Source organism: Andrographis paniculata, unplaced genomic scaffold (genome assembly GCF_009805555.1).
Source record: "Andrographis paniculata isolate CXL003 unplaced genomic scaffold, ASM980555v1 Contig74END, whole genome shotgun sequence".
NCBI classification, from domain to species: Eukaryota; Viridiplantae; Streptophyta; class Magnoliopsida; order Lamiales; family Acanthaceae; genus Andrographis; species Andrographis paniculata.
Genome location: NW_026137611.1, coordinates 1,027,451 through 1,049,297, shown reverse-complemented (window position 1 = coordinate 1,049,297; position 21,847 = coordinate 1,027,451). Strand labels below are relative to the sequence as shown.

At 28.4% G+C, this 21,847-nt stretch overlaps 3 protein-coding genes across 5 annotated transcripts; 1 reads left to right on the top strand and 2 right to left on the bottom strand.

Moving 5' to 3' along the window:
• The first annotated feature begins 3,984 nt into the window (after positions 1-3,984).
• Positions 3,985-6,878, top strand: LOC127266084 (cytochrome P450 CYP72A219-like). The gene is made up of 5 exons (XM_051296204.1): positions 3,985-4,282; positions 4,614-4,831; positions 5,396-5,640; positions 5,730-6,111; positions 6,208-6,878. Exons 1-5 carry the CDS (start codon positions 4,009-4,011, stop codon positions 6,631-6,633), a joined length of 1,545 nt encoding a protein of 514 aa, XP_051152161.1. The 5' UTR covers positions 3,985-4,008; the 3' UTR covers positions 6,634-6,878.
• A 133-nt stretch (positions 6,879-7,011) lies between these two features.
• LOC127265823 (dihydroflavonol 4-reductase-like) lies at positions 7,012-9,182 on the bottom strand. The gene is made up of 6 exons (XM_051295831.1): positions 8,849-9,182; positions 8,207-8,376; positions 7,930-8,124; positions 7,614-7,773; positions 7,347-7,539; positions 7,012-7,264 (listed from the first exon to the last, which is right to left on the bottom strand). The coding sequence occupies exons 1-6, from the start codon at positions 9,063-9,065 to the stop codon at positions 7,051-7,053; spliced, it is 1,149 nt and encodes a 382-aa protein (XP_051151788.1). The 5' UTR covers positions 9,066-9,182; the 3' UTR covers positions 7,012-7,050.
• A 368-nt stretch (positions 9,183-9,550) lies between these two features.
• LOC127265824 (uncharacterized) lies at positions 9,551-11,242 on the bottom strand. 3 transcript variants are annotated; one of them, XM_051295832.1, is made up of 5 exons: positions 10,829-11,242; positions 10,615-10,745; positions 10,117-10,305; positions 9,980-10,028; positions 9,551-9,753 (listed from the first exon to the last, which is right to left on the bottom strand). In XM_051295832.1, the coding sequence occupies exons 1-5, from the start codon at positions 11,117-11,119 to the stop codon at positions 9,625-9,627; spliced, it is 789 nt and encodes a 262-aa protein (XP_051151789.1). In that variant the 5' UTR covers positions 11,120-11,242; the 3' UTR covers positions 9,551-9,624. The 3 variants fall into 3 exon arrangements, with proteins under 3 accessions (XP_051151789.1, XP_051151791.1, XP_051151790.1); XM_051295834.1 differs by having other exon boundaries at positions 9,551-9,746; positions 10,829-11,240; XM_051295833.1 differs by having other exon boundaries at positions 9,551-9,723; positions 10,829-11,239.
• Between the last annotated feature and the right edge of the window lie 10,605 nt (positions 11,243-21,847).

Sequence of the window (21,847 nt, the reverse complement as noted above, 5' to 3'; positions counted from 1 at the left end):
ATTAATTTGATTCCATCGTCATATATTTATAAAAATAACATATATTAATATAATATATAATCGAGTACATCTTTTTATAACATACTATTATATAATTACATATAGTATAATATATTTTGATTTCAACACAACAGCACAACAAGAATAAACGTATTATACAATACTATACAATATATAACTCTCATATAAAATATTAATATAATATACATATAACATATTATATAATTCTATATAGTACAATATAAGTTGATTTTAGCATAATATATAATCCACCTAATACATATTGCTATCTGTCTTGTGATGAAATGCTACTTACTTCATTTTAGTATATTGATTTGACTCAAACAACACCTTAATCGCGGTCCTATTCCATCATATCATTAACTTTGTAGTTTGTATTGCTGATTTTGCCGAAAAAGGTGTATAATCGGGACGTTCTTTTGTGAATGCAAATTAAAATTAAAATTATTTATTGTGTATAATTTTAATAAAAATATACAATATTTTTTCTCATAAAACACCAATCAAAATATTATTTAAGCAAAAATTCAAAATAATAATATTACTTCATTTCGAATAATTGATACTTAAAATTTTTAACATTAACCATATAATTAATTTTTTCTTTTATTATACATTAGAAAAATATGGATAAATTATTTTTTTAGTCTCCTAAGTGGCTATCTTTGTCATTTTAATACTGTAACTTGAGCTATTTTAAAATAATCTCGTAAGTTAAAAATTTTCAAATATTTGATCCTCCGGTGCTGGATATGTCCGGATGATATGCCAATTGACATGTGTCCATCTGCCAGATAAGCGCCACTTGATGACCACGTAAAAAATTATTTGTTTTTTATAAATTAATATATTTTTAAAAAGTAAAAAATATATTGTTATCTTTATATATATATAAAAAATAATATGTATTTTTAATTTTAAAAATTGATGTATTTTTTTTTTAAAAAAATAAAAGATAAAAAATTTCCACGTTTCCGTCAGGCGTTTACCTGGCGGACTCATGTAATCCGACGTGCCATGCGGGTGCCAGGTAAAACACATCTTCGGCGTTGGATGACTAAATATGTGAATTTTTATTTACAAGACTATTTCAAGACAAGTTTCAGTTATTAGACTAAAATGAAATAAAAAAACTAGTTACGGAACTAAAAAAATAGTTTATCCAAAAGACATTTAAATGAAAGTTGGGTAAACTATTTTTAAGTCTCGTATCTGACCCCATTGATCATTTAGTATTTAAGTGGATCATTTTTTAAAATAGTCTCGTAAGTAAATTTTTTTTGCTAAAATAATTCTCCGGTGCCGGACTCGCCACACAGGCCCGCCGTTGCTGATGTGGCGCTGACGCGGCTGACATGTCATCGCCGTATAAATGTCACGTCAACGACACATGAAATTTTATTTTTTTTATTTTACAAAATATTCTGGTAAACTATTTTTTTAAGTCTCATATATAACCTCATTTATCATTTTTAGGACTTTAAATAGACTTTGTCTAAAAATAGTCATGCAATTAATATTTTTCCTTAAAATGGTCCTCCGACGTGACATTTACGTGGCGATGACATGTCCGTCGCGTCAGAGCCACGTCAGCAACGGAGGGCCGGCGTGGCGAGTCTGGCACCGGATGACCATTTTAGCAAAAATTTTTACTTACGAGACTATTTTCAGATAAGGTCCATTTAAAGTATTAAAACGAGGGTAAGATACGAGACTAAAAAATATTTTATCCATTAAAATTTTATTCAATAAAGCATGCGGAGCCAAACACGATCTAGATTTTCAACCGTGTTGGGCTGGCTCTGTCCAAAAAGTTTTCAAGCCTATTTTCAAGTTCAACTACTTATGTTTCATGCTATACTCGAATCAAAATTTTGTACTGTACTTATTTTAATCGATTATAGTTATGTTTTATTTTTCGGCCTCCTCTTCCCCTCATCTTGATTATTCTTTATTTATCTATTTTGGGCTTACTCATTCCTTGAATCGGACTGGACTTCTTTTCAAACCCACCCCTATTTCCTCCTAGAATTTTTGTAACTAAACAAAATTTTACTATTCAAATTAAAACTCAAAATTCAAATATCTAAACAAATACATGAATGATCATTTTGTCTTCATTCAAACATGCCAAACTTATGATTCCCCAATATGTTTTTACACTCCACTTCTCTTTGAATATGTATTGAACATGCTATATATCTAACCTCTGCAAAACATTTACATGAAGTATTAAAATGCCTTACATTATTCATTTAAAAGAATATATATATATATATATATTAAAAACTATCAAATTAAATATTATTTTTTATTTAATATATCATCAAAATATTAATTTTCAATTCAAAGTATCAAAATACTAATTTTCCATTTAAATTTGATTGTCTTACATAATTAGATCCTACACTCTATTTATCGGCAATGGTTGAGCTTAGAGCAACTATAATGATCTTTTTATCTAATTATGCCTGTAATATTATATACTTTCTCTGTCCCATTTATTGTGTTTATTTTTTTTATTTTTATCTGTCCTACTTATTTTGTCATTTTATTTTAGAAAGAAATTACACATTTTGATCTTATAAAAAAAAATTAATTTATATATTTTTTATTTTAATTAGAATAAATAATTATCTTATTTTAATTTAAAATTATTTTTATTATACGATAATTATTTTTATTAATATAATTTTGAATTATTTACTAATTATACCATTTCTAAATTTTCGTATATACGGTTAAAATGACACCGTAGTAGGAAGGGATACCAGAGTATTATTTTAGATTTTCTTTTAATACTAGATTGAAAAAATAATATTTTATCTCTTGATTTGAAAGAAAATATTTAATTTGGGCACATCATAGTAAGTGATAATTTTAGTATAAAAAATAAATATATCCTTATGATTAAAACTGTGAGTGTAATGGTATTCTTGTAAATATAATAAGTATAAAAGTTTGATTAATATGGGATAAAGTTCATATTACTAAAAAAAAATAATAATAATAATAATTAATTTGTAATTAGATAATTCAAAATAAAAATATGTATATTTTTTGAGTTGACAAAAAATAATATTTTACTCTCTCCGTCCGTCCGTCCGTCCTAAATGTCACATTTATCTTTTACGTTATTATATTTAACATTAAAAGTATTCTTAATTTGTACTATATTTTGATATAATAATTAATATTCAAATATCAATACACAAAAAGTAAATGAGACTCTTAGAGCCGGACGAATGTAGTACCCCTTCGTCCCTTAACAATCTATCAATTTTTTCATTTTGGTCTGTCTGATAACAAAGTATTCATTTTTTTCTAGTAATTATACTATTTACTTAACATTAAAAATAAAAACAAATTACGTGGACTGATAGAGTACTGTATATCAAAATAAACATAAGAAAATTCCTTCGAGCTATTAGCTTGCTTAGCCAATAAAAAAAAAAATGAAAACAATTTAATTATGAATGTATAAAATTATATAATTAAATTGTGCTTAAATTTAGAGAAAATATATATATATATATATAGTTACATAATTTGTTGAAGAAATAATAGGCCGAATAATTCAAAAATATTACTCTATATATATATATATGAAAATTAAAGTAATATTTTCTTCATGTTAAAATGTTAATATTATTCTATAATTAAAAAATATACTAATAAAAAATTATTATATAATAAAATTAAAATAAATAAATAATTTAATTAAATTTTATAAAAATATAAATTATAAAATTTAAAATATAATTAAAAAATATAAAATTATATTTTAAAAAAACTAAATAATAATAATAATAATAATAATAATAATAATAATAATAATAATAATCATAATCAGAACCAGGTGAATCCATCCGCCAAAACACGTGCCACTTGGATCTGTTGGTTGCCGTCACGTGCAAGTTTTCAAGCTTAAATTTTAATCGTTCACATCGTCTAACAGACGATCTTCAGAATTTACGGGCTAAAGAAATGGATTTGCACTCCCAAGTTCTCATAGCTTCTCTCGCGTCTCTGTTGCTGTTATTGACATGGAGGATTCTGCAGTGGGCTTACATCACGCCAAAGAAGCTGGAGATTTTTCTAAGAAGACAAGGCTTCCGTGGCAACGCCTATCGTTTGGTGTACGGGGACTTGAAGGAGATGTCGAGCACCTTCAAGGAAGCCAAATCAAAGCCAATCAACATCGACGATGATATCAAGCCCAGAGTCCTCGGCTTGTTCCTCAAAACCGTTGAGAAATATGGTCGGTACTGCCTGCTACCTCTTTTAATTTCTCCTCGTTGATCTATCACTTTCTCAATTAAATCTTGCCTGAGCTGAGCTGAGCTGAGCTGAGCTGAGCTTGAGTAGAAAGGATTGAACTAATATCTCAATAGTGTTCATATATATGGGATTGATTAAAAATCTCAAACCTAGGGCAGTTTCGTTTGTTCTAAAAAGGGGAATAATGTGATATCTGATTCTGAGTCCAATTAATTTTTTTGAATCGAAACTGTAATTGACCTGTTATTATATATGAAGGTAATTTGCACTAGGAAAGTAAACATGGTGTGGTGTGGTAACAATAAATGCAGGAAAACAATCTTTTATATGGCTGGGGTTGAGGCCCTCTGTTTTCATAACTGATCCTGAATATATTAAGGAGGTGTTGGCTAAGAACAACGTGTTCCAGAGGGGGAGGAGGTCTCCATTGAGTAGGCTTCTAGGGCAGGGACTTGTGAGCTATGAGGGAGAAAAATGGGCCAAGCACAGGAAGCTCTTGAATCCGGCATTCCATCTCGAGAAGTTGAAGGTTTTCGCACGAAACTGTTGCTTAGATTTCCACATTACTGACTTTACATTAGGCTAAATTGTCCAAAATCTTCTTGTAGTTTCACAAAATTGCCAAACTTTCATACTTTCAAGACTCGTCAAATTCCCTCGATCTAAGCCTTCGGCTGTCCTTATTTAAAGTAAAAGAATTTCAAAATCTCATTTCCAAACTTTTGAAATTACAAAAAATACTCATTATTCTTATTGTTAACTTAAGAAACAATAAATATAGTCGAGAAAGAGTTGTTTTTCTCTAGCTTTAAAAGTTTTTTTTAATTTTTTTTCGACTAAATATAAGAGAAATAAATATATTTATAATTTTAGGAGTTATAAATTAGTATTCTGAAATTAATTTCCAGTTTGAGCGTCGTGTATTTCAAATACCATTAAATAAGGACGGTCAGGCTTAGACGCAAAGTTTATAAAATTAGAAGAGAGTTTGACGCAGTTTTAAAAGTACAAGGGGATTCGCGCAACTTTGTGAAACCACAAGTGCATTTTATGCAATTTAGCCTTATTATGCTAATTTTGTTGCTTGGCACAGCTGATGATACCGGCGTTTACTTTGAGTTGCCAAGATGTGTTGGACGAATGGGAGAAGGGTCTGTCGCCCGAGGGATCGTGTGAAATAGATGTTTGGCCTCATATCCAAAACATCACCAGCGATGCTATATCGAGGACTGCATTTGGCAGCAGCTATCAAGAAGGGAGAAGAATATTCGAGCTGCTGAGAGAGCAGGCGAAGAATTTGGCACTGGCTACACGATCAATAGATTATCCGGGACGGAGGTACCCTGAAATGAAATACACATTGCAACATAATATGGAAAATACTCTTTTCGGGTTTTTGATAAATGTACTGATCCTACAATCTGTAGGTTTGTTGACAAAAGAATCAGTGGAATGATGGAAATCTCGAAAGAAGTTAATTCGTTAGTACGAGGCATAGTGGATAAAAGGATCGAGGCGATGAAAGGCGGGGAGGCAAGTAAAGCAGACTTATTAAACATATTGTTGGAATCTAATTTCCAAGAAATCGAACAACATGGGAACAAGAGTTTTGGAATGAGTTCGGATGAAGTCGTGGAAGAATGCAAGCTATTTTACTTTGTCGGGCAGGAGACTACTTCGTCATTGCTCGTGTGGACGATGATTCTGTTGTGCAGATATCCAGAGTGGCAAAAACAAGCCCGCGACGAGATTTTCCAAGTCTTTGGGGACCAAAAGCCCGACGGCGAAGGTTTGAATCAGCTGAAAACTGTAAGTAGAAATGGCAGAGACTAATTAGATCGACGCCAACTGATTCAATCACTTTTCGACATAATTAATCCATCTCGAGGCTTCAATGTGTTGTAGGTTAACATGATTCTGCACGAGGTGATGAGGCTATATCCTCCAATAGTGTTTCTTCGGCGAAGGATCAGCGAAGAAACCATCTTGGGGAAATTGACATTACCGGCGTCAGTTGAACTCATATTGCCGATACTCCTCTTGCATCACAGCCGCGAAATTTGGGGGGAAGATGCGATGGAATTCAAGCCGGAGCGATTTAGCGAAGGGGTTTTGCAGGCGCAAAAGATGCCCGGTATATTCTTCCCGTTTGGATGGGGGCCTAGAATTTGCATTGGCCAAATGTTCGCAATGGTGGAGGTGAAAGTGGTGTTGGCAATGATGCTACGTCGTTTTTCATTTGATCTTTCGTCGTACTACGTTCATGCTCCCGAGACAGTCGTTGCACTTCAACCTCAGCACGGGGCTCACTTAGTTTTGCACAAACTTTAGAATCGAATTTTGTTTGTTGGGATTGTTGTAATAAGCCGTGTGTTCGACTACTTCGATGTTAGGCTGCTCTAGATTTCGATTGATGCAATCTGTGTAAGTTAAATTTGTTGAAATATTTTAGATATTTGGGCTGAAGACGACTCTCCACTAGAGTCATGTCGTTTTTTACTCCGGTAGAAAGTCATGTCATTTTTTACTCCGGTGGAGAGTCAAATGTTATTTTAATTTTATTTTTTTTTCGTTTATATTCAATTTTCTTATCAAATTCAAGTTAATTTCTATATTCAACTTTTTTTGTGTCTATATTCTATATGAGGTGACGAGGATATTATAAATTTACTAAATTTAAAACCGAATATTTAAACTATTTCTACAAAATTAAATCAAATTTATTAATTGGCGAGTGAAAGTACACGATCAAAGAAAATTGTTATTTTCAATGCAACGGTGGCTGTTTGCGTTGAGAGTTTGAGCAGTAATGGTGGAATGCAGGAGCAGTCCCTTCTCCCTGCAACTTTCAATGGCTTGTCTGTACATGTCTTCCAAACTGTACTTGAACTTGAACCCCATGTCCACCAGCTTCTTCGATGAAAAACGCACCAAAGGTATGCCCTTTTCGATTCCATTAAATCTGTATATGATCGATCAAATTAATTAAATCATATCCAACCAAAAAAAGCTAATTAAGGGATTAAAATGTGTGTCTGAATTACTCATTTGGAATTTGGTATTCAGGCCATTTCTGTTTGATCAAATTGGCTATGTCGTAAATGGTAGCATCGTGGGAGGAGCAAATGAATCTGCCTTCTGCTGTGGGATGTTCTAACAAGAATATATGAGCCTCGCACAGATCATCCACGTGAACGAATTGCCCTTGCTTTATTATAGAGTAGTGAGCTTCATTCCCTGATCGATGATCGTGTCATATCAAATCACGTGACAATAATATTTCTTTTCAAAAAATTAATTAATTAGTTTACCGGTAATGGGAGAAAGCGCGGTGATGAGGCTAGGCGGGAGCGTTGGCATGATGAAGGGGCCGACGACCACTGGAGGTATGATGCTTATGAACTTTATGTTGCTCTCTTCTGCAGCTTTCATTGCTGCTTTCTCAGCCAATATTTTGGACACAAAATACATCTGCAATATATATATATATTGAATTAATTCACTTTTTCTGTTACTAATGACATTAGAAATATACGAAATTACGTCAGCTTAGCTTAGCCGCGTGAACTTTAGGGACGAAATTCCGTTACAAATCTATTATTTTTTTTTTTTGTAGTGATATATTACCCATCCAGTCATTTTTTTGGAGTAGATGAAATCAAGGTCGCTCCAGCTGGTTTCGTCGTAAAGAGGTTTTTGGTGCTCCTCGACGTTTAGAGTCCCGGCAGAGTTTGTGAATATGAGCTTCTTGACAGTGGTGGCTTTGGCGCATGACCTTATGATGCTCAGCATACCCTCCACAGTTGGCTTGATCACTTCGTTCTAGTGATTTATTTAATTAATATTTGTCGATCCAAAATTAATTAATTGAAGAATTGTATGGGTGGGTAGGCAGGTAGGGTACCTCAGGGTCCTGAGATTGAAAATCCATGGGAGTGGCCATGTGGAAGACTCCTCCACAGCCCTGGATGGGTTCGTCGAAGCTGCCTGGGACGGCCATGTCGGCCTTCCACAGTGTTAGGTTTGTCTTGGCCATTGGCAAGTTTAATAGGTGCCCAACCTTCTTCAAGTTTTCTGCGCTCATTCATTAATAATTATTCTGTCCGCTCTTTCTATTTTTTTTCGTCTGGAGTCGTTTCTTATTTCGAAAATATAATTATACATTTTAATTATATTTTAAAAATTATTTATTTATTTTAATGTTAATCTATAATTATTTTTACTTAAATATACTTATTAATTACTTTACACAATACCTAAAACTCTATATCTAAGCTAACGAGGAAGAAAGCAGATGTATAGTAGAACTAAGAGAGTGAATTAATTAGTGAAACTGATGTTGTGTTCTTTTGTGAGTTTTATCGTATGTTTTTATTATTTAAATTCTTTTTTTTTAAAAAAAAATCAAATAATTTTTTTATATATATGACACTATAAATTTATTTACCGTATTTGTTTATATCACCTCAAATAACTATTCAAATTCAAATTTTTATTATTTATAAATTCAAACCTGCAAACAACCACACCCTAAGTAATTACGTACCAGGGTCGCGGACGGTGGCGCGAACGGTATATCCTCGTCGGAGGAGGTTCATGACAATCCAGGAGCCGATGAAGCCGGCTGCTCCGGTAACGCATACCGTCCTGTCTGCCGACATGCTTATTATATATATATATATATATGCCTGTTCTTGTTTTTTTTCCTGTTGTTTCCGATTTCTAATTCTTTCCCCAAAGATCTTTTCTTGATAACAGAACATATAATTATCCAAATGTGGTCGGAACTATATATATATATATATATATGTGTGTGTAAATATGTCTATGCGTCCGTACAGAGAGAAGGGATGATGGGGTTGGCAGGTACCAAACCGGTGGTTGCGTATATTGTGCACGTGCTGCTCACCGTTCCTTAATTGAATTTGCTGTTGGCTGTTGGGTTGGGACACGAAGACGACGATTTGTTGCACAATTGATTTGGAGGAACTAATAAAGATGTTCAATTTAGGATTTGTTTTTAATATAGGAGTATTTTATATGTAACTTTGCTTATAATAAACATGTTTTTATTTGTATATGTAAGTTATTATACATCTAAATAAAAGAAAAAAAAATAAAGTGCAAATGTACTTATTCTATTTCTTTTAACTAATGGGTCATGACTTATTGAATCCGATCTTATGATTAGGGTGCGTTCCTTAGAGATGAGATTGAAAAAAAACTTAATTTGAATTTGATATAAAAATAATATTTAATGATATATTTTATAAAAAAAATATATATTTTTTTCGACAAATATAAATCTAAATATATTTTACATTAAACCCTCTTTATGCATATTGATCTGAGCCATCGGGAGAAGTTTAACAAGAATGGTGTATACACAAAATAGCACGTCATCGTCCACGTCACCAATCCCTGCACAAGCATTAAAGCACCACCTACAAGCTGATCAAAATCTTAAGTACAGACATACGTATTATTGTTTGGAGAATTTGTAAAAAGATTTTATTTTTTCCGTTTCAAAAATATCAATCAGAAATTTATTTTTTATTTTTTATATTATATTAAAAATTAATTTTACTGTAACGTTATATAACTATTTTAATTAAATTTTTTTTACTATTCTCAAAATCCAAAGCCCAGACGAACACAACCATATAACTGTACATACCTCTCCGAATATCTCAATATTTGATCCAGGGTAGTGCCACAATCCCAATCTACAGTGTAAAACATCAAAACTGAAAATGAAGATGAAGATGAAGACGAAGATGGAGTAAAAATGGTGATGAATAATTAATAAATTACTTGATGAAGGGAATTTCTGCAAGTGGGCAAGCAATTCCAATAAGAGAGGCAAGTGCAAAACCAAGCCAGGTCCTGTCAAGCAGAAACCACACTGCTTCTGCCATTGCAAACAGTATGTAAGCTTCCACGCTCGACGCCACTCCACCTCTGTACAATTCGCCGCTCAATTCTATGAACAATACCAAAGCTCTGCACCATCCAAAATAATATTGCCATTGTTATTTCATCCCAAAAATGCAAATCTGGTGACAAACTATGGCGAAATAAGTAGTAGATACCAACAACCTCGCATTTTTTCTTATACATCCCAAACAAATATGTTTCTAGAAAATGCTTCCATTTCTGACCACATTTAGAGCCATATTTTGTTGACAATCACCTCAAATCAAATCGCTTCTCAAAATAACCTAATCGAAACAATATGTCGAATATCTCTATGAATTTGAAACACCGCACTCATGAACATTCAATTGCAGAAATGAATGAATTGATTCTTACATTAAAGAAGCGGCTGCCTTTTGTGCAGCGAGATCTGGAGGAGGTGGAGGTGACGAGGCGGAGGCAGCTTCATCGAGAGCGAATTGCAACAACCCCACGCTGCAGTAAAACAACCCTAGCAATGGCGGTACCTGCAGTGCAGCAAATACAATCAAATTCTAATTTACCCAAGCAAAGTGACCTATCCATATCTATATATATATATGATGATTACCCAAATATTGGTGTGAAGAGGACCAAAATCAATTGCCCCAATTTCGTAAACCACAAGGCCGACTCTTGAGTGCAATCCATCTATGAGTGGGCCCAGAACCACGCCGGAGCTGAAAAGCCCAAGTGACACCGCCGCCCATGCTTTTTTCGAACTCGAACTCCGACTCTGACTGCAGCAGCGGCAGACGGCCGCCGCCGTTGGCCGGCGCAGCTCAGTAATGGAATGATGTATCGTTTTGCGTTCTAGTTGATGATGGTAACCAAACCGAACCACTAATGCGTGCAGCGGCATCTCTCTTGTCTCTTGTCCTCCCTTCCTTCCTTACCTAAACATTAATTAACCTTATCATCATCATCGTCTCGTTCCCGATTTGCACATCGCAGGGTCGGAAATAGGACTGGTGATTCACATTTGACAAGTTTTTAGGGTGTGTTTGTTTGAGGCTTTGTATTTTGAATTGAGATTTGAATAATAAAAATTTTGAATTTGAATAGTTGTATGATGTGATATAAATAGGTATTGACGTGATGTTTTGAATGTAAAAATGATTTTTATTATAATATAAAAAATAAAAAATAGGTGTTTGATTTAATATTTTTGGGAGAAAAAATAGGATGAACAGTGAAAATCCAAACAAATCCCTCAAACAAACACACCCTAAATGGTGTGACTTTCTTAGAGCAGTAAAAAATTGAGACTGCACGAATTCAACATGAAATAACTTACACGATGACGATGAGATAATTCGATACGAATCCGATCACAAAATAATTGAGTTTGAGTTAAGAATTTCAAAGTGATTATATATAAGAATTGATACGAACTCGAATTCGACACTGTAATAAACAGATCGAGTTAGAATAGACTGACAACCATACACTACAATTTGATTATAATATATTAATATTATTTAATATATATAAAATAATTCTAATTTAATAATTAAGCACATATTAATTTAAATTTAATTTAATTTTAATTAATTCAAAGTAATTCATTGTATACATTGCAAAAAAACTAATATTATTATATAACAAACTATAATACAATAAACTATAATTGAATTTGAATTAATAATTTCAATTTAATTATGTATACAAATCAACGCAAACCTAATACGATAATAATGAGGTCAACACATCTGACATAATAATAAATAATGACAGTATTACAGTATCAGTCCAACACGTCAACATATAATATATACATTCTCCTTCTTTCACAAAATGTTTTGAGTTCGATTGGAATTTCAATAAATATAGTATTATACTGTATTAATTGATTGTAATATAAAATAAATATATTTTGAAAAATAAATGAATGAATTAATAGTGAAAAAAAATTTTATATATATATTGAGTGTATAATCAATGGGCACATATTTATAAACAAATATAATGTTAGAATATATGAATTAACAAATATGTAAAAATTATTTTTTATAAATAGAAAATATATTTTTATGGATAAACAAAAAAAATAAACAAACATACTTTTTTTTTCTTTAAAGTAACTTAGGAATCTCCAACTGCTATTCAAAAGTACGCACTAAGTAAGCCTCTAACAGAATCTAATACGCAGTCAATATAAATTTGATTGAAAGAAATAAAGAGTACAAAATATGAATTCAACAATAAATATTACACATATATATTTATATTAAAAGAAATATTAATATAAAAAAAGGGAAAAAAAACAATTTTGGTCCTAAAATTCATTAATTTTGATCCAAATATAAATTTCTTATCAATTTTTTGTCCCAATATAACAAAAATTTATCATTTTTTGTCTCAATATAAATTTTTTTATTAATTTTAGTCTCAATACGATCAAAACTCATCTTTTATAAATTTCTTCAATATTTTTCATTGGTTTGTTGACGGTGGAACCAAAAAAGATAAGGTTTGATTATATTGGAATAAAAATAATGAGTTTTGGTTATATTTGAACTAAAATTGATAAAAAAATTTATATTGAAACAAAAAATGATAAATTTTGGTTATATTGGGACAAAAAATGATAGAATTTTGGTTATATTGGGACTAAAATTGATAAAATTTTTATATTGAAACTAAAATTGATAAATTTTTGATTATATTTGACTAAAAATAATTTTTTCCCTTAAAAAACGTTACATGTATATTGTGCTCAATAATCTATAAAGGAACTCGATAATAATACAATATCTATATATATAATTTTTTAAGAGAAATCTTTGAGGAGGGGCATAGAATAAAATAATGCTATATTGATAATAATTCTTAAATTTATTTTAATTTATTTTTTATTTTTGTTTGTAAAAGTTATAAAATCCTTAAAAATAATCCAAAGCAAAATAATAATAATAAATGCTGAAATACATTAAAAAAAATCTATTAGCCACCACTTATATATGAAATCAAAAAATTTATTTTATTAATTTTGGTTTTTATTGTTAAATAAGTATAACATTGCATGCTAATACTAACAAATGGGTTTAAGGAAGCAATAATGATTGTCATATCCTTAAAAGCAAAATAATAATATATTTATAACTATATATTTAATCACCTACTAAAAACTAAAAATATTTTCTCTGTTGCGGACTATTAGGTTCGGAAATAATTATATATTTAATCCACCTATCGAAATATTCAAAATATAAAATTACAGGTTATTAAATTCGGTTAAAAATTACTTATAACGCATTCAAAGACTAACGATTATGATTTTCCACGTCATCAAAATATATATTATCTAAAATTTAAAAGTATATATATATATATATGGAGAAACATATTGATTCCTAACATATTGATTCCTATCCAATACAATTAAAACTTTAAAATATGAAAAAATAATTAAAATAATTTTAAAAGTTAACAACAAAAACTTTCATCTTATTTTATGAGTATTAAATATATTTAGGTGAGCACAATAGCCGGTACTATGGATAATTATATTTATTAGGTTGTACATTGTAGATATATGAATGACTAAACTTTATAATTGGTTTTTACAATAAATTTATGATAAAAAAAAATTGTTCTGTCTTTTCTTTAAAAAAAAAAATATATATAGATGGTACCATAAATTTAATTTGATATATGTTTCTCCAATTTTATGATTATACTTACTTTAGATACAATATGAATTTTGCATAGTAAGTTGATTTATCTTCCAATTTTGTTACTATACTCACTTAACGGGCACAATATTAATTTTCCATAATATGTTCATTTATGTTCTTACAATTTATTATTATACAATTATTCATATAAATGTATTTAACATCATTTTTATACAGTAAATTTATATGAATGTTACAATCTAATTTTTAAATAGTAAGTTAAATTCTATTTTTATATAGTAAACTCATGTCAATAATATGTTTTTTCAATTTATTATTATACTACTATTCATATAAATATATTTACTATCATTTTTATACAGTAAATTTATGTGAATGTGTCCAATCTAATTTTTAAATAGTACATTGAATTTTATTTTTATATAGTAAGCTCATGTGAATAGGTTCGATTTTATTATCACGTGTTTAAATTTATGAGAGTTATGTGATAATCAATTTTATGTTTTAGAAAGTAAGTTCACCTAATAACTATGTTTATGTGTAAGATTTTTATTTTAAATTTTGATTTTAAATAGTAAAATTTTTAATTGAAATAATTGTTTGATATATGTAAGATTTTTATTTTGAATTTTGATTTTAAATAGTAAAATTTTTAATTGAAATAATTATTTGATGTGTTATTTTGAATATAATATAAAATTCTATTAATTTTGCATATCCATGTCATAATTGCTTCCAAACTTAGGTATTTTCATAATTATATTTATATTTATATTTTTATATTTTTATATTTATTATTCTGAGTATTGTGGTAATTATATTTCCTTTAAGTTGTAGATAATTCTAATCCAGTACATTGTATTTCTTTCACTTTTAAATTAGTTTTTGAAATATTTATATAATATTAATAGAATTACCAATTTACAAACTTATTACCTTTAATCTTTCATATATATTTATATACTTGCCAATTATTTTTATTTTGCTTTCATACTTTCAGATCCATTCTTTTCACAGTCTATTTTTCTTTCATTCTCCCAGTTTATCAATCTGATTTTCTCCTTTATATTTCATACACTCAATTATACACTCATAATCTTTTGTGTTCATCTTCGTACTCATATATCCATCAATTGTCTTGTTTTACTTTATTTCATACACAAAAATTCCAACAGTTTTTTTTATTTCAAAATTTGAAAATCAATATGGTAAACCAAAAACTTCATAGAACTAACAATCTTTTGCCTGGTGATCGTTCAAAAATTGTACTTGCACTCGAAGCTCCAAACTTACACCAATCTAAGCGTTCCCGACGATCCTTTCCATCAAGATCTGGGGCGTTAAGAAATTCCGAACAAGTGACTCTCCAGAACCTACAACCTGAAGCACATATACCTATCACTCAACCGCTCAGATCTCTAAACACACAAATAGGAGCATCAACACAAAGTCCTCAACTAGTGGGTGTTGTCAACCGGATTCCAAGGGCACCACAAAATCCACAAGCTAGGGGAGTACTAATTCAACGACCAAGGCCACAACAAAATCCTCAACCAGAGGAACTCATAATTCAAGAACCAAGGCCACAACAAAATCATCGACCAAGTGGAGTTCTTATTCGGAGACCAAGGCCACAACAAAGTACACAATCACTACTGAATAATGCCCGAAGTATCCTCAGAATCAACAAACACAAGGTAATTATTATGTTTTGCTTTTATTTGCTATTTATTTTTATTATTGTTGTTATTTAAGTTCATAAAATGTTAGTGACTAAGTTAATCATTTTGGGTTGGGCCAAAAATAATTTAACATAACATTATTTTATATTTTTGTAAATATATTATTTAGAATCAATTAAAGTTAATATAATATATATGTCCATAATATGTAATCTCGTGAGTTTACTGCCAGCCCACAATATGTAATTTGAGTAAGACATATCACTTTCTAAAATAATTTATTATTTAATTCTTATTTGTAATAAAATTGTAACGATTTATAAATAAACACAAATTTCTATTTTTATACAAATTTTGTTGCATATATATATTTTGTTATATTATAGTAATATGACACATTAAATATTTCGTTATTTTATTATAAAAAAAATAACTTAATCACAAACATTAATTTTTGAATTTAAAACTTTTAATTTTTGGTGAATTTTTAATTAGTTGCATTGTTGATGTTAACATCACTCTTTTAGATAACAATAAATTATTAATAGAGTATAATTTGTTTAAATATATTTGCTCAATGGTGAAATGATGTCATGGCACAGTAGGAAATTTGTGATATCCCCGACACTTGGTGTGGGTGGATGCTTGGACGGGTCGCTATGTTGTGAATTTTGCGATGGATTTTTTTCAAGAGATGTGATCCCTTGCAAATTTATAAATTTTATATGAAATTGAACGAGGAAATATATATCATCATCTATTTTTACTACGGGTTTTGCGTGAGATTTTAGATCTTTTGAAAAGTTTTCATACAAAAAATATTATATTTCCGTTTGTAAAGACTTTTACGACGGATTTGATTGTACATATATAAATAGTACAACCAATTTCTTTGTAATGTTTGATGTTGATATACTTTTTTATGATATTAATGAAATTGAATTATCATTTTAGGACATACTTGAAGTGATAAGAGCATATTTCAATGAGAAAAGGCATATGCTAAGACCAAATACAAATTATGTTGCTATTGAGGGTCGTGTAATTGGTGCTATAGGTAACGTGTTCAATCCATATATACGTACTGGTGGTACGACAGAATCTATTGAGGTATTCTTCTATACTATTATCTTCAACTTTCAACAAAATAATATTTTATATCTGTTACATTTTTTTTAACCAATTGGCAAAAATAGAACACAGTTTAACTCTAACAAATAATAAACTATTTATATTAAAATATGAGAAATTAATATGTCAAATGTCATTTAAGTTCACTAGACTATAGAAAATATGTATTAGAGAGTTAAACTACATTATTTAAAAACTATTATTCATGCATGCACATTCGTATAGATATACTAAACTTTTTTATTTTTTTTTTCAAAAAATATTCTAGTAACAATATTAACTTATATTTGTTCTAAAATATTAATATAATGTTCTTTTAGCTAAGATAATGTTCTAAAATATTAATATAATGTTTTTTTTTTTCATTATTATAAGAAATTGTATATTTTCTCAAATAGTTTTTGAATTTATCATGTTCTTATAATAAATATAATAGACACACATTCATAAAAGAAATTGGTATTACTTTATAGGATAATATTTTAAAGTTTCTATTAGTAATCTTATTTTATACCAAAAATTATTATTTTATGAATTTTAAAGATGAGGAGAATCGTTATTATTCTTACTAAATATAATTTTTATCATTGTAGTTTCTTTTTTAATTGTCAATTTGAATGAAGAGGTTTGTGTTTGTATTTAGATACATTTTAGAGGTATTTTTTTTCTTTTTTTCTTTCTTTTTTTTTTTTTTTGTGTTTTTGAAGTTGAATAGAAATTAGATATTGAATGTATTTTGCATAGTAAAGAGTTCCTAATTAATTTATATAATATTTTCAATATAAAATAGTATACTAATAAAATTGAAAACATATCAAGAGAGTCCTAGGTGTGTTGGTTTGTTGATTTTATTTGCATAATAAAATTGATGTGATGTTTTATATGTAAAAATAATATATTTTTTAGTTGTTGTGATAATTTCATAATAAAAACTAATAAATAAATAAAAGAACATAGTCTTAATTTAATATTTTAGTTTTGAATGAGATTTGGCATATATTTCCTTATTGAATTTTCTTCGGGTCGATCAAATGTCAAATTACAACAAATTAAATATAAAAAATTTAGTTTTTTTAATTTTTTAATTTTATTTTATTCAAAATAGGATTAGAGTACTACATGATCATACAAGAATTTCTAATTAATAGAAAGTTTTGAATTAATAGTTCAATTCTACATTGCTCATATGCAGTAAAAAAATACTATTGCAACTTATGACAATATTGTAATTTTTTATTATTTATAATATATGTACCATTGATAAAAAAAATTACGAAAATTTTAGTCATGTACATATATTAGCAAGATTAATATATATATAATGCAAATATTTATGTTAATATAAATAACTTTTTACTATATTATATATGTTTGCAGGGTTGTTATTCTATTACAAATCTTTCTGGTCGTTGTATTATTCATTATGATGGAACAATGCAACTTGATGAGCTTCTTATTACTTTTAAATCAGAGAATCAATGCATTGGAGGATTTGTTATTGGTCCTCTCATCGCAAATTCATACGTAGAGGTCAAAATCTTTCTCTCTCTCTATCTTTTCTCTCTTGTTTCTTAGTTTATTGCAAAATATTGTTTTATCATTTTGAATAAGTAAAACAAATATAGATGAGTTATGAAATGGTTTGTGCGTAAATATATTGATTTTACATATATATATATATATATCTTAACATTGTTTCATTTATTGCAGGTTACTGTTCGTTGTTTTCCAATTTTTGAATGTGAGAATCGAATTGAAGATTAATGAAGTCCGCAAGTTCTCAAATCTTCAATCAATTTTCAATTCTTAGTCGTTGAGATTTATGTCATGTTAACTTTCAATGCCTATTTGGGATTTTCTTTAAAAAATGAAATGAAAGACAAACAATCTTGTTCAATCATGTTTTGATTTCTTTTCGGTTAGCATAATTTTTTATTTTATTTTATTTTTTTTGTGGTAATAGAATTTCTATATTACGATTAGAAATATGAATCTTTATTCATGCTCATATTAAAAAATTATATTTCAGTCAAATGCACTTATTAATTATAGTTTATCTCAACATTTGCAAGTTGCAAGAAAATTATCATCATGAATAATTGAATATTTTGATTTAGTTTTTAATAATTTTGGTTGAAAAAAAAAATTGTCCATCAAATAGACATAGTTTTACTTTTTATTTTGATATTGAAACTAAAATCACATCAAAGTGAATGACAATACCAAATGTATTTTCTTATTATTAGTTGGTAAGAGAGGAAAATTATTATAATAATTGCCGCATATATGTATGTACTTAGGAATTTATTTTGCAATTTTCGTTTCATAATTTTATTTTCTTCTTTTTTAATTTTAATCATTTATGGTTTAACTTTAACCATTTATATAAGAAAAAATATAAGAGTGTAATAGGATGAATAGTGATCATAAAATTACAAGTTCAAATCCTTCAAACTCTATTTCGATTGGCTCTGTTGGAAAATACAGAGAATACTGAGAATACTAAGAGATTTTACAAAATGATAAAAAAATATATATATACAGGTGTATACTTATAATTTTGATTGAAATGTTCACATTCTAATAAAACTTGCACATGGTGTGTTTGTTTGAAGGATTTTGGAGGATTTCCACTATTCATCTAATTTTTTCCCCCCAAAAACATCAAATCAAACACCTATTTTTCATTTTTTATATTATACTAAAAATCAATTTTACATTCAAAACATCACATCAAACCCTATTTATATCACATCATACAACTATTCAAATTCAAAATTTTTACTATTCAAATCCCAATCCAAAATCCAAACCCCCAAACAAACACACCCTTATCTTATTTAATAAATTTACCTGATTCAACACAACTTAGAAGGTACATTCATTTGAGTGTGTCACACCAATTTTATATAGAAAGATGATATATGTTTCTCCAATTTTATTATTATACTTACTTTGGATACAATATGAATTTTGCATAGCAAGTTGATTTATCGTCCAATTTTTTACTATACTCACTTAATGGGCACAATATTAATTTTCCATAATATGTTCATTTATGTTCTTACAATTTATTATTATACAATTATTCATATAAATGTAGTTAACATCATTTTTATACAGTAAATTTATATGAATGTTACAATCTAATTTTTAAATAGTAAGTTAATTCTATTTTTATATAGTAAACTCATGTGAATAATATGTTTATTTATGTTTTTCTAATTTATTATTATACAACTATTCATATAAATATATTTACTATCATTTTTATACAGTAAATTTATGTGAGTGTGTCCAATCTAATTTTTAAATAGTACATTGAATTTTATTTTTATATAGTAAGCTCATGTGAATAGGTTTGATTTTATTATCATGTGTTTAAATTTATGAGAGTTATGTGATAATCAATTTTATGTTTTAAAAAGTAAGTTCACCTAATAACTATGTTTATGTGTAAGATTTTTATTTTGAATTTTGATTTTTCACAGTCTATTTTTCTTCAATTCTCCCAAATTATCAATCTGATTTTCTCCTTCATATTTCATACTCTCAATTATACACTCATAATCTTTTGTGTTCATCTTCATACTCATATATCCATCAATTGTCTTGTTTTACTTTATTTCATACACAAAAATTCCAACAGTTTTCTTTATTTCAAAATTTGAAAATCAATATGGTAAACCAAAAACTTCATAGAACTAACAATCTTTTGCCTGGTGATCGTTCAAAAATTGTACTTGCACTCGAAGCTCCAAACTTACACCAATCTAAGCGTTCCCGACGATCCTTTCCATCAAGATCTGGGGCGTTAAGAAATTCCGAACAAGTGACTCTCCAGAACCTACAACCTGAAGCACATATACCTATCACTCAACCGCTCAAATCTCTAAACACACAAATAGGAGCATCAACACAAAGTCCTCAACTAGTGGGTGTTGTCAACCGGATTCCAAGGGCACCACAAAATCCACAAGCTAGGGGAGTACTAATTCAACGACCAAGGCCACAACAAAATCCTCAACAAGAGGAACTCATAATTCAAGAACCAAGGCCACAACAAAATCATCGACCAAGTGGAGTTCTTATTCGGAGACCAAGGCCACAACAAAGTACATAATCACTACTGAATAATGCCCGAAGTATCCTCAGAATCAACAAACACAAGGTAATTATTATGTTTTCCTTTTATTTGCTATTTAATTTTATTATTGTTGTTATTTAAGTTCATAGAACGTTAGTGACTAAGTTAATCATTTTGAGTCGGGCCAAAAATAATTTAACATAACATTATTTTATATTTTTGTAAATATATTATTTAGAATAAATTAAAATTAATATAATATATATGTCCATAATATATAATCTCGTGAGCTTACTATCAGCCCACAATGTGTAATTTGAGTAAGATATATTACTTATCTAAAATAATTTATTATTTAATTGTTATTTGTAATAAAATTGTAACGATTTATAAATAAACATAAATTCCTATTTTTATACAAATTTTGCTGCATATATATATTTTTATATTATAGTAATATGACACATTAAATATTTCGTTATTTTATTAAAGAAAAAATAACTTAAGCAAAAACATTAATTTTTGAATTTAGAACTTTTAATTTTTTGTGAACTTTTAATTGGTTGCATTCTTGATGTTAATAGTACTTGTTTAGATAACAATAAATTATTAATAGAGTATAATTTGTTTAATTTCTTATAAATATATTATTTGAATCAATTTTGCTTATTTGTATTATATTTTCAATCTTTTAAATAGCTTATTTGTTTATTTATTTTATTTTATTTTTTTGATATAATAGTGTTGAATATAATATTTTTGGGTAAAATAAAATTTTAATTGTAAAGAATATATTTGAAACTACAATTAAAAAAAATAAAAAAACTCGAATAGTATTTCAATATACTAAAACGAAAGCATATTCTATCATTGTTTCAAACGAAGGCAATGTACATGATTTGAATTCTAGTATATCTCAATAAATAACATACCATCGTTCTTTCTATATCTATTATAACTTGTATCTACTCAACTTAGTATTTTATCATGTGTCTTTGCTCCATGGCTCGGTGAAATATATGTCGATGCTAAAGTGGTTAGAGAACAAA

Coding starts and splice junctions, on each gene's coding strand:
- LOC127266084 (XM_051296204.1), top strand. CDS start 4,009: ATGGATTTGCACTCCCAAGTTCTCATAGCTTCTCTCGCGTCTCTGTTG. Junction 4,283..4,613: donor CAAAACCGTTGAGAAATATG/GTCGGTACTGCC, acceptor CAATAAATGCAG/GAAAACAATCTTTTATATGG. Junction 5,641..5,729: donor ATAGATTATCCGGGACGGAG/GTACCCTGAAAT, acceptor TACAATCTGTAG/GTTTGTTGACAAAAGAATCA.
- LOC127265823 (XM_051295831.1), bottom strand. CDS start 9,065: ATGTTCTGTTATCAAGAAAAGATCTTTGGGGAAAGAATTAGAAATCGG. Junction 7,774..7,929: donor CCAAAAAAATGACTGGATGG/GTAATATATCAC, acceptor TATATATTGCAG/ATGTATTTTGTGTCCAAAAT. Junction 7,265..7,346: donor GAATACCAAATTCCAAATGA/GTAATTCAGACA, acceptor GATCATATACAG/ATTTAATGGAATCGAAAAGG.
- LOC127265824 (XM_051295832.1), bottom strand. CDS start 11,119: ATGCCGCTGCACGCATTAGTGGTTCGGTTTGGTTACCATCATCAACTA. Junction 10,029..10,116: donor GCAGAAATTCCCTTCATCAA/GTAATTTATTAA, acceptor TTTACACTGTAG/ATTGGGATTGTGGCACTACC. Junction 9,754..9,979: donor ATATTGAGATATTCGGAGAG/GTATGTACAGTT, acceptor GATTTTGATCAG/CTTGTAGGTGGTGCTTTAAT.